General features: G+C 42.1%; 1 protein-coding gene across 3 annotated transcripts in view; it reads left to right on the top strand.

The window, feature by feature from the left end:
- Positions 1-17,200, top strand: part of plxna2 (plexin A2) — a 190,834-nt gene that overhangs the window by 141,340 nt on the left and 32,294 nt on the right. For all 3 annotated transcript variants that reach the window (XM_066703643.1, XM_066703642.1, XM_066703641.1), the window contains 7 exons: positions 300-436; positions 2,426-2,593; positions 4,812-4,905; positions 12,617-12,859; positions 13,099-13,242; positions 14,034-14,268; positions 16,750-16,892. In XM_066703643.1, the coding sequence (XP_066559740.1) occupies positions 300-436; positions 2,426-2,593; positions 4,812-4,905; positions 12,617-12,859; positions 13,099-13,242; positions 14,034-14,268; positions 16,750-16,892 (1,164 nt within the window). The remainder of the gene's footprint in view (positions 1-299; positions 437-2,425; positions 2,594-4,811; positions 4,906-12,616; positions 12,860-13,098; positions 13,243-14,033; positions 14,269-16,749; positions 16,893-17,200) is intronic.

Raw genomic sequence — 17,200 nt, 5'->3', positions numbered from 1 at the left:
AAACTATCTATCTTCCTACTTGCATGCCTGTTTATGATTCTGTTAATGTTATCCCAAAGCATGAAATAACATTTTCTAGTAGTGTCTATTCGATGTGTTTTATATTTTTCCTTTTTGTTTTGGACTCGTAGAACCTGTACAACAGTTGTCTTTCTCCTGTGTTTTTAAATTATGATAACCATTGACCAAAGGTCCCTATGACCAGCTTTATCGGACAGACAGCGGGCGAACGCAGTTAGTTAAAATGGAGTGCCAAGACTGTTTTAGGCCACACTGTGGCTGTTCCGTTTCCTCCCCAGATGCCTTCAGTGCAGGGCGTCTCCCCCAGCAGAGGGCCCGAGTCGGGTGGCACCAAGGTCACCATCCTGGGAGAGAACCTGGGCGCGGGCAGCAGCGTGTCGGTGCTCTTCGGGAACCAGACCTGCGAGTTCTATGGGTGAGACTCAGGTTTTACTGATAGCTGATGACATGGGATGTGGCATTAAAGCATTGTGATCTCTGAATTGTAGACACAACAGTCTTTGTCTTTGCTATTATTTCCTTCAACTTCCATTAATAATAATAATATAATTTATTTAATTTAGAGCTGTTTGATTGTAATAGCTGTGTCTGTACTAGAGGTCACTTTCATTACTTACTGGTAGAGCAAGTTTCAATAGCCACCAACATGACAACTATACACTCAAATAGGTCTCCAATTCTAGAAAACAGTTTAATCATATTCAGTCATTTGGGGATCCAGACAAGTAAACAAATGCATTTAAAAAGGTATTTTAAAAGTGACACCAGATGATTTTTCCCTTATTCTAATTTATTTTTGCATAGAAATAGCCTATTTTTTTGTTTGTTTGTTAAATATCTCATTACACACATTGCAGAAAATGTATACACTGTTAATCCCAGTAATCATGTATGTTCAAGAGCAATGTCCTATATAAAACCAATTTAAATAAATAATTCCACGCTGGATGTCCGGGGGTTAAACTATTTTATATATTGTTGTATCTCCAGTCTAAATGTGAAGGTAGGCAGCTGTAACCCTTTAGGACACAGTCTACCTGATTTGAATGGATTTTTCTTCATCCCTCTGGTGTCAAGAAGGTGTTGTAAATCTTAATAAGGCTTTGATGACCTACTACATCAGTCGCCTCATAATAAAGAAACCGACTTCAAATGCCCTTGTTGCTTCATGGGGTACAGTAAGCAGTGGCCTTCAGTATAATCTGGAAAGTTAATTTGGGCTTTTTATTCCCCCCCTCCCCTTCTTTCTATTTAAAGATGAGCCCACTGAATTCTCATTGTAATGCTGGGAGGTTGATTAGATGAAACGGTTTTAATGAGATATCGGCTAATTACAGCTTTCTATTTCCAATGCGCGTCTGGCTAGGGGATTGCGGGGGAGTGAGGGAGACGGAGAGAGAGAGAGCGGGAACATGGTGGGATAATCATAAGAAAGCAAGTTAATTCACAGACAGAGGACAGATTGGCGGCAGGCCGGCAGGGGAGTGGACAGGGATAGTTTGCTCAACTTTTATCTGCCTGCCTTTACATCGAGAGGGGCTCCCCTGAGAAACGGATAGCTCCTTCACAGAGACTCGTGCCTATATGCTATAAAGTATGCCATAGCTGTAGTTCATATGAAATCAATATTAACAATAACTACTGTGTTTCTTTATTAGGCAGAGTATTACACATGCATTTGTTGCTTTATTGTCTTAATTAAACCCCACACTTAATGATTAAGAATGATAGTCTGACATCTAATTCAGTCACTCATTTTTTTAGGAGGAAGCTGAAATCCTCCCCCCTGAAACAACTCTGTCTCTCTCTGTACACCCTGGAGAGTTAGGGTTAATGTAGGGTGGAGTGTCCCCCCAAGAGTAACGCCCAAATAGACAGACAAATAGAAACAATTTTTCTATTTCTTCAACACTGAATTCCAGAACAGGATAAAGCAAACATATATCCTCATCTGCACTGCATGTTTATATATCTATAACAATGAGGAAATAGAGTGGTTAGTATTAATATTATTTTTATAACAGATGGCTCAGTAAACTTTGAACTTAAAGCACACTGGTTCATATGCTTCCTGTGGCCCCGTTCCACATTAAAATAACGCAGGGAAATGTGACTCCATAGATAAATCTGACAGTAGATAAATCTGAAATCTAAGTAGTTATTTACCTTTTTACCATAATATTACCACCCAGTTAATATTTGTATACATTTATTTTATTTTCATATGGATGGGTATGTCCCATCTTGGGTGTACCCTGCCTTGTGTCCTGTGCCCCCTGGGTTAGACTGTGTGTCACTGTACTGGATTAATCAGTTATTGATGATGAATGAATGAATGAATGAATGTTGTAGTTTTTGTTTTGGGTTTGACAAAAGTCTCACTGACCGCCCCCTCCCTTTTCAGACGGACGATGACGGAGATCGTGTGCTACTCCGCCCCCTCTCTGAAGGGCACTGGCACGGAAGACATCACCGTGAGTGTGGACCGGGCCAGGGCCGGCGAGAGCCTGCAGTTCGAGTACATCGACGACCCCACCGTGCAGCGCATCGAGCCAGAGTGGAGCATCGCCAGGTAACCCCTCCGCCCGGCGTCGCCCACTGACCTCGGCTAACTCCACCGTCACACAACAGGCTGAATTCCTGTGGGCTTTATAAAGAGTGTGGCTTAACTGAACGGAGCAGCCTTGACATATAAATACGAATGATGCAAAAAAATACAAAGAATAAAATGTGCAGATGGAGACAATGTGTGTCTAGTAGCCTAGCCTTGTGCGTCACACAGGGCCTTATTCAAACAGTCTTGCGGAAGACTGATATTTACACCACAGGCAGAATACCTGGGGGAACACGGGACTGTTATATTGTGATTGGGTGTGCTGTATTTTCTGGGGTGCCCAGCCCTGTTTCAAGATACCCGCAGTAACACTGGCAAGACGTTAATTCATTCATTAACTGATCTGGCAAACACCCAGTCAATCAACTAGCAACCTGGAAGGACAGAATTCTCTATATTGAATATAACTGGCACAAACAGCCACTGTTTACTTCATTATCTCAATCTTTTCGCTTTGCATCTCCCTAAGGGTCTTCATATATTACAAGGGATATCCGCACTGTTATTAATACCTTTGATTGCAATTACCCAGTAGGCCTCAAATTGAATAGTTAAGTGTTCTCAAAGCCTGTGACGAATATTTAAACATAACATCTTCATGTAGTTTAAGAACAGTGAAAACTGCAGTGCACTATCAACCGTCAACGGGATTTAGATAAATTGTTGGTCGGTTGCTCATTTATTTTCAAGTAATATTAAACATCTGTTAAAAACATTGGCATTTTTTTACTCATAAATCGCAGTCACATTTCATTAATAAAATGAAGGCAAGGTTAACTAACTTTATAATTAAGACTTTTATTGAGCACTTGAACATGTGTTGGAGGTACCGGGCTGAAACAGATGGCGATCATATGAGGTTTTGTCAGTCAGGGAGTGGTAGAGTCTCGGGGGGAGGTGGAGGAAGAGACGGATAGATGAAGCTTCCTTAATTATTGTTTTTTTTTTAACGGGAGCAGGTGTATTGCTCACACACTCATATTGTAGAAGAGCAAAAACAACAACTGTCTGAAATATTAACCACTGAAAACCAGAATGCCGTTCTTAAGGCTTGGTCGATTTTAAATGAATGATTCATTCTTGCTCTCTCTCGGGAAGTGCTGGGCCTTTGTGCCAGTTAATCCTGGTGTAAATACCACATCTGCCAGAGGTTAGAGATTAGGGCAGTGAATGGACAGAGGAAAATCTGCGTTCAGGAAAAGTTGATGTAGAGGGTAGGGACCAGAAAAACTCCCCTCTCCCTCTCTCTCCTTCACCTGTCTTCTTATCCTTCTGTTCCTTCCTCTTTCCCTTAGTTTTCTTCCTCCCTCTCACCTTCTCCCTCTCCTTCCCCTCCTCCCTGTCAGCCCCTCTCCCTCCCTCTCCCCGCAGAGTCTCCTGTGCGGGCTGTCTGCTGTGTGTTAGCCCACTCCAGCTGATTGGATTTGTTAGATAAGTGACGGAAATTGTCAGGACAATGCGCTATAATAGAATCCCTGAGCCCCTGTCACTGGCACTGATTGCTGGAGGCCACCTTCTGACGAGTCCAAGGACAAGCCTTCAGTGGGAAATAAAGGCGCAATCAGCATAGGGGCTGATTGTAATAATGTGGTTAAAACATGATAGATACAGGCAGCATACGGAATGTTAAAATCTACGGAGCAAATTAGATTTCCTAGGTGTATCTTTGTGTTTTAGTGGCTTTGATCACTGTTTAACATAACAAAATAAAGGACTACAAAACAAATGAGAAGAATTAACCGGGATGCCAAATAGGTGAAAGAACACATCAGTTATTATTGTATTTGTTAGGGTTCTGTTTTGTGTTTTCAAACTGTCTACAGGAAGATTAAATAAAATTTGCTGAAGTACTGCAGCTTTATAAATGGCAAAAACGCAGAGTGTATCAGATATTAGCCTGTTGAGAGAGCAAATATGACTAGATATATGGGCAAATCAACCAATGAATATTTGTTCATGCCATTGCCCTAACGTTCTGCCTATGAGTAAATACAGGTACTGTCGTCCTTCAGACAAGCAGAACTAATGTGCACTCCTGGGATCAATGAATTTTGTTCAATTCCAGTTCCACCTCAGAATTCCACTTCCGGTTCTGTAACTCAAATATTTTTCAACTCCAATTCCTGAATTGAAACGGAAGTTAATTTGTATTGACCTAATGTGTCTCTCTGTACAGTGGCCACACTCCGCTGACGGTGACGGGGACCAATCTGGACGTGGTGCAGGAGCCAAGGATTCGAGTGAAGTACAGCGGCCGTGAGTCCGTCAACGTGAGTCAAGGGGTTCTGGGCGGTGGAGGTTTGGGGGATGGGCTAGTCCCAGCTAATACTCTCACCCATAGGGATTTCTGTCTGTGTACCATTGAACCTTGTGACTAATTAATTAATATGCATATTTTTTGGGTAAAGAGATCTTCTTTTGCAATATGAACACCAAGCTCCTTGTCTTTTCATGTTATTTTCCTTACGTTGATAAAGAAATCATTATGTGCTGAGTGCAGCAAGGAAGAAAAAGAACAGGAGATAAAAGCCAAGGGATTTAGATGAGTCTATATGTAGTAGTATGTGCATTTCTGGGCAATCCCTGCAATGCCTTTATCTTACTCCCCACTGAATACGCACGCACACGCACACATACAGATAAACATACCCATTCATATCTGTGCACGTCTTCATGTCTCCTCAATCACACATGGCAAAACCCTAGTGGCTACAAGGAGACTTCAAGATTTACAACTACAGTGTTCATTCCTCTTCAAACTTCACAGTCTGTTTATACCGGCACGTTTTTATTTTGTTTGTTTACATTAATACATCATATGAAGGGGGCCTCTTATTGTAGAGATTTTATCTGATAGTTTTTGTGAGAGGACTGTGAAGCAAAGACATCCCACACTGAGTGTTTTAACCCTATTATATATCACTCGCATACTTAGACACAGATATCTTCACAGTGAAAATAACTTCTATTTTCATTAAATATAACATTCAACCCCTCCTTGGGTTCAGGATCAGTTAAGTGACCTACTTATTTTTTATGCATGGAATGACAGTTATACACAAGATAATAGTTTGGAAATGCAGCTCTGTTGTCTTTTTTGATATGCGATTTATCATTTTAAATGTGTAACTAGTCATGCAAAGTGTGTTGCATTCTGGGAAGGTGGATCTGTAGAGTAGTGTCCCTCTCCCCGCAGCAGAGGGGATAGAGAGGGACAGAGACAGGGTTGCTGAAGTGGCCCGGCGTGATGCTGCCGAACAGCTTCTCTTCCATCTGGGTAGATAGATTTAGGTCATGGCTACAAAGCAGGTGGAAAAAAGGACAAAAGAAAGATGAAAGGTTTGAATGGAAATCAGGGTAGAAAAATCAGCAGCGGCCGTCACAGAAGCATGAATAAGAAAACGACTGCTCTGCCGCTGTCACATGACCCGGAGGCCGACCCCTCTGCAGAATGCTTTCTTCGTGTTACGTCAGCTCTTAAAACACAAACGCTCGCTCTCCTCTCGCTGTCCGTCCACATTCAGACACACATCGCCTATGATTCCAGCTGCCATACACGGCCTATATCAGCACTCTGCAGTTATAAACTTAAATAACTAACCACCCGGCTAAATAATTAAATGCAATCAAAGCATTTCTCTTATTTAATTGAAGCATTTTATGAAACCCCAATGAAAAGGTTGCAGCCTTGAACTAATAAACACATTAAGGCATGAAATGTGTTTTTCTTTTTCTTTTTTCTTTTTTACTTTCCAGTCTTCAGCTTGAATTAAAAATCACTCTAGTGGGTGGTTTAATGGAATTCAGGGGGGGGGGGAACTCCTTAATGGGTTTTAATGGAAGATTAACTTTGGTCAAAAGCCGTCGTCAGCATAAAGAGGAACAGAACAATAAAGGCAGGGAGGGAAGGAAATCTATACAGATTGGATTTGCCGTTATGTCTGGGGGTCTGCATTTTAATTAAGTAAATGAAGCTGTTGTTTTTTTGTTTGTGTTGTTTTGTTGTGTTTATAAAACGGCATGAGTTGGGCCTGGGGGAGGTGTCCAGACGCAGGTATATTAATCCCTGATAGTCTGCCCCTCCAGCAGAGAGAGCGAGGCCATGGCAGTGACTGTACTGCTGTTATCACAAAATGCAGCTCTCTCTCTCTTTTTTCCACGACCATCCCTTTACTGTGGCTCTGGTGAACCTGCCTGTAGTTTAACACTGATGAATATTTGAAATCCTTTTAAAAACACGTTCTTCCCAGTTCCTTGCCTCACAGTCCTGCCGCAGGCGAAGTGTCGGAGTTCATCTTGCAGAACAGCATTGACATTCTGAAGTGAACTTGTGTGTATGGCAGCTTACAATTCTCGTATCTATGTACTTGAACCCCCAAACTTTGGATCACCCGCCAGTCATACGTTAACATGGTGGTTTTGAACTGGTTAGAAAGGACAATCCTCTGTTGTAGAGAGAGCCACTACTGAATTTGCACTTTTGTATTCGGCTGGTGGGTCAGAGACATCCTGTTTTGGTCCAGGGGGCCTCAGATTGTGTTGGTTTCTGATTAAACTCAATTTCAATGCCACAGCTGTGTTTGATGATGCAGGTGATGTGGTGTCAAAGTTGACACCTGCGCAGAAAGTCACAGTTCTGCTTCCTTGTGATCTGTTGAAGTGTTTTGACTCATGTTTATGGATGACGGGATGGTTTCTCCCCATCAACTTGTGTATTGTTAGCTCTCTTTGTGGAACAGGTATCTTCTGGCAAATGTCAACCTGTCATTTTCCCCAGTCGAATGTAATACTCAGCTGTAAGATATAAATAAATACACAAATTGCAACACATTTACCTACAGAATTAGAAAGATGTCAGAAATGCTAAACACTTTAATAGGATACATTCCTTTATTTTGATTATAAATCTTAATTTTTTGTCATGCCAGTGGTGAGTGTGTTTTGATGCTCTTGTCGCATTAGACCTATAGCATGTCTGCTATGGCTGAAAGGAGATGAATACCAATGTATATTTGACTTTTCCAAAACAGTGTACCCTGCAGTATGTGCTAAATATGATTTAGAATTACCTTCTTCTTGCTTGAGCCCCAAGTGTACGTGAACCATGTGCAAGAACCATAAAACGTCTCCTTCAGCGTGTGTTAGATGAGTTGAAAGAACACAGGGAAAATAGTATCGTTCTATCAATAAGTCACTCTTTAAGGCATGTTACAGCTTTCCCAGAAAAGCTCAAGCCTCTTTAAACCATACCATAGCATGCTTTTTTATTACATCAGTGGTTACATGCTTTTTTCCTCTGCACCTGAAAAGTGCAAATCGCAATGGAGCATTGTCAGCTGGTTGAAACGGGGCCCTGCAATCATCTGGAAACTGCTGTCAAGTCAGCCCTGTGAATTGTCATCTGCCTTTCAGAAATTACATTTGTCTTCGTACCCTCCCCAGCTCCACAGTTTAAAAAGGTCTCTGAGATTGGAGACCATTTCCTTTTCCAAAATGCATTCCACTTACAACGATTTCTCACTGATGCATTAATGATAATCATGGTCACTATTTGACTACATAATGCTTTTTTTCGCCCTCCCATAAAATAATTGTTAATTTGCCTTTTTCTACATGAACATGGATGAATATCTTTTCCAAAGTTGCTCTTGTACAATGTCACAAAACTATATTATGCATCATTCGCTTTGCTCTAGCACTTGGATATGTTTTTCCAGTCAGTTTCAAAAGTGATAAAAGACAACCGGTATTAGGGATTGTTTTTCTCCTCAATCAGTACACTCAAGTGAGAGAGAAACTGATATCACTTCACTTTTGTCCACAGTCTCCTGAACACTTTGAGCTGGATTTGTATCCATTTGTTTAATAAGTTGTGTTGTGTTTTTTTTAAGCTACAGCAAAACATTATAAAAAATAAAAAATAAATCCTGTAAAATAAACAAAAGAGTGATGAATTCGATTTGTATTTTTGCTTCCCTGGAGTGTTGTTTTTGTGTTATATTCAGATTTTTCATTCCTCCAGTAAAATCATGTTTTATTTACAAACCAGCCCTTGGCTATCCTATTATGAGTATGTTTTGACTATAAAAAGGCGCAGTACATTATTCATTGGTTGTAGCACAGTAAAAAACCTTTTGTTTCAGCACTGTGCTTCACCAGCTGGCTATAGTGCTGCAGACTTGTTATTTATCATAGTACACTGAAGCTCCAAAACCCAGGCCCTCGTCTTCTATATTTAGGTGGCCTGTTCCTGTAATAAAATCAGCCAGATGCGCACAGCCAAAGATTAAATATCTACAGATCCATCACTGTTTCTAATATCCCTGAACTATACCTGTATGCTCAAATCAGCCTGCACTTATTGGATATGCAATGGAAGGTGACTTGAAAGGATTAATATGACTAATTATACAGACTAAGTCAAACTAATACACTTATAACACAAGTAGCATTGGTCAGGAACTGCTTTTAAACATGTACAGAAGGAATAAAAGTCATATTCAATGTTTTCTAGCCTGTGCCTGGCTGGACTTTGAAACTGAAGCCCCCCCGACCTCTTTCACAATGAGGGGACAGTAACCCCGTTTCTGGCACTCCACCCCATCTTGGCTCTGAGCTGAATGTGTGATGGATGCAAGCATTTTTTTTTTTTTAATTAAAGAGGGTCATGGGGAAAGCCCGTTAAGGCTGAAAGATTCGCTTGTCTCCATAGAGATGATGTAAAAAAAATAAAATCCAATTATTTTTATTGCCATCAACCTTAAAATACCATTGGGGGGGTGCCTTGGAGCTTTGCTGAAGTGCTTCATGTTCTGTTTTTCAGATCGTAGCTCGGGAAGAAAGAAACGCAGATACTGCTACACAGCCTAGTGTTTCCCCTCTATCAGACATCATAGATCATGATAATGAACGCCACTGACTCGTACCTTTATTACCAGGCATCAGTTTTTCCAGCTTGTTTGCCGACTGTCAGTTATTTATTTGTGTACCGTGCGCACTTTTCCAAGGGTGTTCGCCACCGAAAGGCTATGCTGTTGACTTAACAACCTTTCCTGCTTCGACTGGAAATCTGGATTTAAATACGTGGCATTAATCTCCACTGTTGCGTTTTGCAACTCGGCTAGCAGGCAAGCATCTTTCCAGAACAGACATCTGCTGCTACGACAGAAATCTCGAAAAACTTGGTGCAGAGAAGGGAGAAAAAAAAAATGCAATGCTTCAAGTGATGGTGTAACAGATGGTAGAGTGGGTTAGAGAAACTTGGGAGTGCATTGAGTTTTCAAATAACATAGGGTACATAACTGTGACAGCATCTGTGCCTGCAATTTCTGAGAGCTTATTCCAAATTGCACGTTTCGGAAATACCTACCTGAACCGTTGCTGTCTCCTTGCCTCCCGTTGTTGCTTTTTGCACACAATTGATAGTGTACAATGGGAGCCTTTCAGACCAGGAAAGGAAGAGGGAGGGTTGATCATTATAGATTTTAAATGCTATATAACTCCCCCCCATAGTGTGTCTTTGCTTTCCTTCAGTAGAAAGCTGAATATTTTTTATTTTTTTAATACATAGAGGGGAAAGAATACAAAAGAGAGTCACATTGGGAGTCTAAACCTGGTCAGTGATTGTAGATAATGCACTTTTAAAGATAGTAAAGCGAGTGGCCTTAGAGAGGCGAATGGAGCAGAGTTGAATTATATAAGATGATGGCCCCAGTGTATTGTATTTGTACTAGGAGGGGAGTCTGTGTTACATCTCTCATTGAAGACCTCTGGGTTCACAGATTACCTGCCGAGCTAAACATGGGGTTGGCCGATTTTATAGAGCTGAAATATTGTTTTCTTGTTGTAAACTTATAATGACTTGAGTTTCAAACAACAATGGAGACAGAATACAGATATCCAAAAACAGCCCCTGTTTTTAATATCTATTTATGTTTTCTTCTCTCATCATTTTGTAGTTGAGGACTAATTCTTGTACAATATATGCCTACCATATGGACATAAATGTTTCCATTCTGATCACATGGGATTGTTTTAATTGACACTGAGTTCCTCAGTCAGGATAATTTGAAGTGACGAGGTGTCCCTTGTGTGTCAAAATTGTTCTCCAAGTGACTTGCCGGCACCATGTCTTCTACAACACATTGTTTGTCGAGATGACTTTCATCTGAACTTGCTGTACACTCTGTGGGAAGGTGCTTCAACAGCGTCCTAATAATTAAATCCTAATTTATGCGCAGTGAATTAGCGCAGAGAACATCTCGATAAATTCAATTGAAATGTGTGTAAGTTGCCATTATTGGACCTGCTCTGATGCACTTGGGTCTGGAAGAGAATTAGTCTGCTAAAGAATGTCTCCCTCATTGCGGTGTGATATGGTTATTGTTATGATTTACTTTATTTAGCTGTTGTTCTTTTGTGAGGGGTATAATGAGTACATATTGATCCTTTGCTCTGTTTCTCTTCTCGTGTGTGTGGAAGACGGGGGGCCTTTTGAGCTTTGAAGATATTTAGCTCTAATTAAGTTTTTCCCTAGAGAAACTGGGATGGATAAAAAAAAGAGAACTCCTTGCACTTGAGTGCATTAGAGCCATTGATTTCATTTTTACACTGATATTACTGCTCTGTCAGGAGGTCCTCGGGGAAATTTTGCCTTGTATTCATAAAACGTTTTATTTAGAAACCAGAAAATCGCTGCACTTCTGCTTTGGGAGTGACTAATGTATGCACCATTTATATTTGACATACTCAACTGAGCAGTCAAACCCACAGCACACTTGTCCATTTCAGGTATGAATTGAATGAGTTGAAGATGGAGATTATAAAGGATTTTGAAGAAAGAAAGAGGCCACTTGAGAGCATAAAGTATGAGTGTAGCTCTCTTGAAGTTTGAAGTGTGCTTACATACCCAGGAAGTGGGTTACATGATATGTTAAAGGTGTAAGACTCTTATTTGCATACATTTTAGCTGGTTTCTTTGTAGGATATTTTCATCATTTGGACATGATAGTAAAGCAGCCTGAATTTGTAGATTGTGGTTCATGACACTCAATTTTTTTTTTCCATTTTCAGACTTTTGGTCTGATGGTCGTTTGCATAACAAATAAAATAGTTATCCAAAAATCATTTGTAGTTAATAACTTTGATATTTCTTTCATTATATTATGGAGGTATGACAAATATACATACCTATACCTATTGCATCCTGCCATTTAAACCTGACTTTTGAATAGTATGATTTTAATTTTGGTTTTAATTAAAACAAATCAGGCAAAACACATTTAAATAACGCTGAATTCAAAACATGACCTCAGTGAGCTTTCCAAGCAAAGCCAACAAGAGTGATTAAAATCCCAGATCAAAACAAAAATGGTTTGGAAATGCGATTTAAAAGGTAAGACAAAGGGGGGGGTTCTAACTGGCAGTGGGAGAGCGTTTCTAAAATAAATAGAAACTGACTGGAGAAATGCCAGCAACAGGTTCCGTTTTTCCTCCCAGTAATAATCTGCAGTAATAGCAGACAGACAGCAGCCACTAGGATGCCACCTCCAGCCTGTGTGTGCCTCAACATCTTGAAATTGAGTTTAACTTCAGCATCCTCCCCAGGAATTTTGTCCAGCCCTTTAGCACAGTAAAGCAGCCAGGGGGAAGAACTTCAGTGCCAGAAACGCTTTTAATAGAAACTAACATCACAGCCACTCAGTTAGTTTTCCCCCCCCAACACACAGCTCTCCCCCCCGTGTTGCTTTACATTGATGATTTTTGTTGGCTGTAGCAGATTGCTCTTTCTCACTCATGACATGCATTTTATTTAATTTGTTTCATAGTTTCTGCTGAGCTTTTCCTCACATTTGTTTTCATGTTGGTCATTTGAATATTTGAGGCTAAACATTGCAGTGCGTACGTGTGTGTGTGTGTGTGTGTGCGAGCGCGCGTCAGATTAGCGTGACCTGATTCCACCCCTCTCTCCCTCCCGTCCAGGTGTGTAAAGTCTTGAACTCCACCACAATGACGTGCCTGGCACCCCCCCTCACAACAGAGTACCGGCCCGGGCTGGACGCAGTGGAGCGCGCCGATGAGTTTGGCTTTATCTTCAACAACGTCCAGGAGTTGCTCATCTACAACAACACCAACTTCATCTACTACCCCAACCCTTACTTCGAGCCCCTAAGCCCTGTCACCGGCATCCTGGAGCAGAAACCCGGCTCCCCCATCATCCTCAAGGTAGCCGGAACATACCCAGTTAAACCAGTCCACACCAGCCCCCTCGGTGCTTGTTGTGTGTTTGTTCAGCTCGGTACACATTTAACACAGTGATTTTAATGGTGTACTGGAAGCATTGCCTTGAATGTGAAAAGGATTGTGGGATTGCATGGGTTCAGAGGTCACAGGGGTTCAGAAGATTTGTTTTTCTGCCGTCATGCCTCCTGTTTAAAAGTCTGCACCGTCTCTCACCCCCACAGGGCAGGAATCTGGTGCCACCCGCCTCCGGAGGGGCCAAGCTAAACTACACTGTGCTGATTGGGGAGACGCCTTGTTCTGTCACCGTCTCAGAGACGCAGCTTCTCTGTGAACCCCCCAACCTCACTGGGCAGCACAAAGTTCTGGTCAGTATCTCCCTGTCTGTCTCTGTCTGTGGTTTTCTCCTTCTCTGCCCCCCTGTCATCCAGATTATTGTGTCTCTCTGTCAATATGTCTATCTGTTTGTATCTCTTATCTTTTTCTCTCTCTGCCTCTGTCCCTCATTATTCTGTTCAACATGCCTTTGTCTGTCCGTCCATTTCTTTCCCGATCAGTCTGTCTGTGTTGTCTGTTTTGTTCTTGCTGTGTCTCTGTATCTGACTTCATTGGTGTGTCTCTGTGTCAAAAACTTGATCTTCCTACTTTCCCTCTGTCTGAAGTCCGTTCCCTGTCTGTTTTATTTGTTGTGTTTTGTTTTTGTTTTTACATACGTGTTCCGTGTCTGTTTGAGCTGTATTCATCCAGGCCGTGCGTTGATCTCTGTCACAGAGGGTCTCTGGGGACTTGTGGTGGGAAGTGAGTCTGTGTGGTGCGTGTGGAGCTCCTCCTCGGTGTTTGGGGTGCAGAAGCCCCTGGCAGCGGGATTGAGTTCGGCCTGTGAAACGGGAGCTGGGATTCCAGCAGGAGCAAACGCTTGGCTGGCGAAGTGCATTGGGGGGGGATCTGTGTGAAAGCCCGAGGCGGAGTGAGGAGTTCTCAGCACTGGGCGAGGGAGGGTTGTGTGGTGTGTTCCGAGGCAGACGCTGGGAGGCATCCTGCCCGCTGTGCAATGGGACTCGGGTTGTCTCTGAGATGTGGCAGGGCTGGGGAGGAGAGAGGGGAGGGGAGAGTGACAGTGAATGAGTGTTTACAGTGTAGTGTCTCTCTCTCGCTGCAGGTCCAGGTGGGTGGTCTGCACGTGTCCCCGGGCTCGGTGCACATGCTCTCGGACAGCCTTCTCACCCTGCCCGCCATCGTCAGCATCGCGGCAGGAGGGGGGCTGCTGCTCATCATTGTCATCATCGTCCTCATCGCCTACAAGCGCAAGTCCCGCGAGAACGACCTCACGCTCAAGCGGCTGCAGATGCAGATGGACAACCTGGAGTCACGCGTGGCCCTGGAGTGCAAGGAAGGTGAGGCCATCGAGGGGGTGTGGCCGGGGAAGGGGGGCGAATTGATATAATCATGTGGCGAGTAACACAATTATTTTTTGTCAAGTTTGTCTATATAATAATATAATAATACACTTAAGATTTCACCAAACAGCCATACAATTACACTTGTTGACTCGTTTTAATAAAAAAAAAACAATTAGCTGAAAATGCTATTTTGGGGTTAAACACAACAAATGTTCTTGGATTGGCATATTTGAGGCTATTTGAGGAAGAAATTGCACTTAAAATATATAAATATACATTTTAAATTCAACCATTAGAAGAATAAACTGATTTTGTTTTCAGACAAACATGTAAAGTGCAGATCACATGCCGTCCCCAGTTTTCCTCATTGAAGAGGCACACACTGCACTGCCGTTATACTTTTGAGACTGTGTGTAGCCTATAGCTGATTATTTAAAGAGGAGTCAGATATTTCTTTAGGCACAGAAAGGTACAAGTAGTCCAGGGAACAGAGAAGACTTAAAAGTTTTGTGGTCTCCCCCAAGCCAGTCTGTATATGTTTTGCTTTTAATCTTTTGGCCTGAAATTTCCCTATAGAAATTTTATTTAAAAAACAAAATAATGTAGAAAGATTTAATACAAGCAAAGAGGTTATGAGTGCCCTCTGTATAATCATAACCTCTAAAAAAGTGAAAGGGAAGCATCCCTTAAGGCATTGCAGAGTCTGCTGTACTCTGGGCTACATCTTTAGGACAAGATGCTAATTTGTATACCAACTAGCAAGAATGATCTAACAATAATATTGGAGAACACAGTGGAAAATGCCAGAGAAAGCCAATACCTTTCAGACAGCCCTGCTCATTAATGCGCAAAACATTTCATTTCTTGTTTGTCTTTGCATGGCAGCTGCAGAACGTGTTGTTAATTTGTACTTCTTTGCACTATTAAGATTGTGTTGCATGCCTATTTGTTTTCGGTTCTCTCCAGTGTGTTTGCGTGATGGCGTGCGTGCGTGTGTGTGACTCTTATGAATTTTTGTGAAGTGCCGTGTTTGGGTCATTAGACACGACTCATTAGAGCTGATGAAACTGTTTTCAAAAAGGCTCTGTGCTTCTCCACATGCGCTCCAGCCTGGTCGATTTATAAGCACGTTTTGCAAAGCAGTTATTGCTATTCACAGATACCCTCACCTTTTGCTGCGTTCGGTTCGATTGCTATGTAGCTAAATGCTTCTGCGCCCCTGTGTTTCAGTGCTTTTGTGTTTACGGTGCCATGTGCCGATGGTTGCTTGTTCTGATCTATGGCTAGATGAGTTTCTTGGATCTATATGCTACTAACACTCGGACAATTATAATGAGAAGGACGGTCTCCTCACAGCTGAAGCTTTTCTCGTGTTGCTTTGTTCTGAACCAGCGTGTAATAAATCCATTGGAAGCTGTCTTCAGTGAAAGAGAGCTTGTGTTTTCTGTGCACCTCCTGACCACTGCACACACACACACACACACACAGACCTGTGAGTCTCCCAGAGTCCTCTATTTCAGGAAGAATGTTACAAATCACCTAGAAAAATTAAAACGGCTTGTACAAGTTAAAACTGAGGAAACCATAAAAAAAAAATCAATCGCAGGCTCAGATTATTTGTCACTCGTAATAACTTTTTTTTCTTTCTATCCATTTTCATTGCTCGGATTCCAGAGCCGCTCATTTGGCTGGGCCCGGGTAGCGGTTGCCATAGCAACTAGCCAGTGTTTACAGCAGGATATTAATCCCCGTTTCAATCCCCCAGGATCACGCTGTCCGCATCTTTCTTCCCTACATTTCTGCTTAATAAAACCACTGCCGAGAATCCTACCGGTCTTGGCATCAGCATGAAATGGCACATAGAGTCCAGAGTACAGAGCACTAGCCATTGCCAGAGCAATATGATATGCTGGGGACAACTGCAATACAGAGCATTGCCATGGCCCTGTGCACCATGCGGGGCCTTGTGTAGATGCTCTTGCACAGGGCACTTATTTCTACTACTGGTCTGTTAGTCAACTGGACCATTTTATTGTGTCCAGTTGTGTGTTGTTGTTGTTTTTAGAATGGCACAGTGGTTAGACCTCTTTATATAGTGTAATATACTTTTCATCACTGTCTTTCCTGTGTACTTGTCAATCTATACACTCTCATTCATGCTATTCACAATATTAATGTGCAGTTAAGTTTTAATACAACCATTATCTGCTATAGGAAACCACAGTTAATGTGCTTTAAGTTCTGCTTTTGGGCATTGTTATAGTACCCCTCTTGTTCTTCTTTTCTCCTTCCTTCTCTTCAGTTCTTCCCCTACTCATTCATCTTACTGTTGTCTCCATGTACTGCTTAAAGCAGATACAAATAAAAATAAACAAATTAAATTAAAACACAGAGAGAGATTATAAACAAACATACGATTGATTGAAATGCCTTCACATTATTCTTACCTCTGGATGTCCATCTCTCTGTCCTCAGCCTTCGCCGAGCTGCAGACGGACATTAACGAGCTGACCAGTGATCTGGACCGAGCCGGCATCCCGCACCTAGACTATCGCACGTACGCCATGCGCGTGCTGTTCCCCGGCATCGAGGACCACCCGGTGCTCAGGGAGCTGGAGGTGAGAGACCAGCTACAGTAAAAATACCACCCCTTCCCACGAAACCACTTAATATCCCAGTTCCCACAGGAGGTCCACATCAGGCCCCGCTAGGTAAAGCCACTGGATCCCAATGGGTTTTGCCCATTTCAGTAATTTTGCTTAGTATTTTTGTCACAGTTGTATTACAGTTCTTCTCTCATTATACTGCCAAGTTTGTGACTGGCATTGCATTTGGCAGGAAAAGGGATTGGCATTATATAGGGCTTGGTATCGAGAGAGGCCGTTCTGGGGCCAAAGGGAAAACCGTCAGTGAGCAAGTGTGGTAC

The sequence above is a fragment of the Amia ocellicauda genome, chromosome 5, assembly GCF_036373705.1.
Source record: "Amia ocellicauda isolate fAmiCal2 chromosome 5, fAmiCal2.hap1, whole genome shotgun sequence".
In the NCBI taxonomy this organism is placed as follows: Eukaryota; Metazoa; Chordata; class Actinopteri; order Amiiformes; family Amiidae; genus Amia; species Amia ocellicauda.
This window is presented reverse-complemented; position numbering and strand designations above follow the sequence as displayed.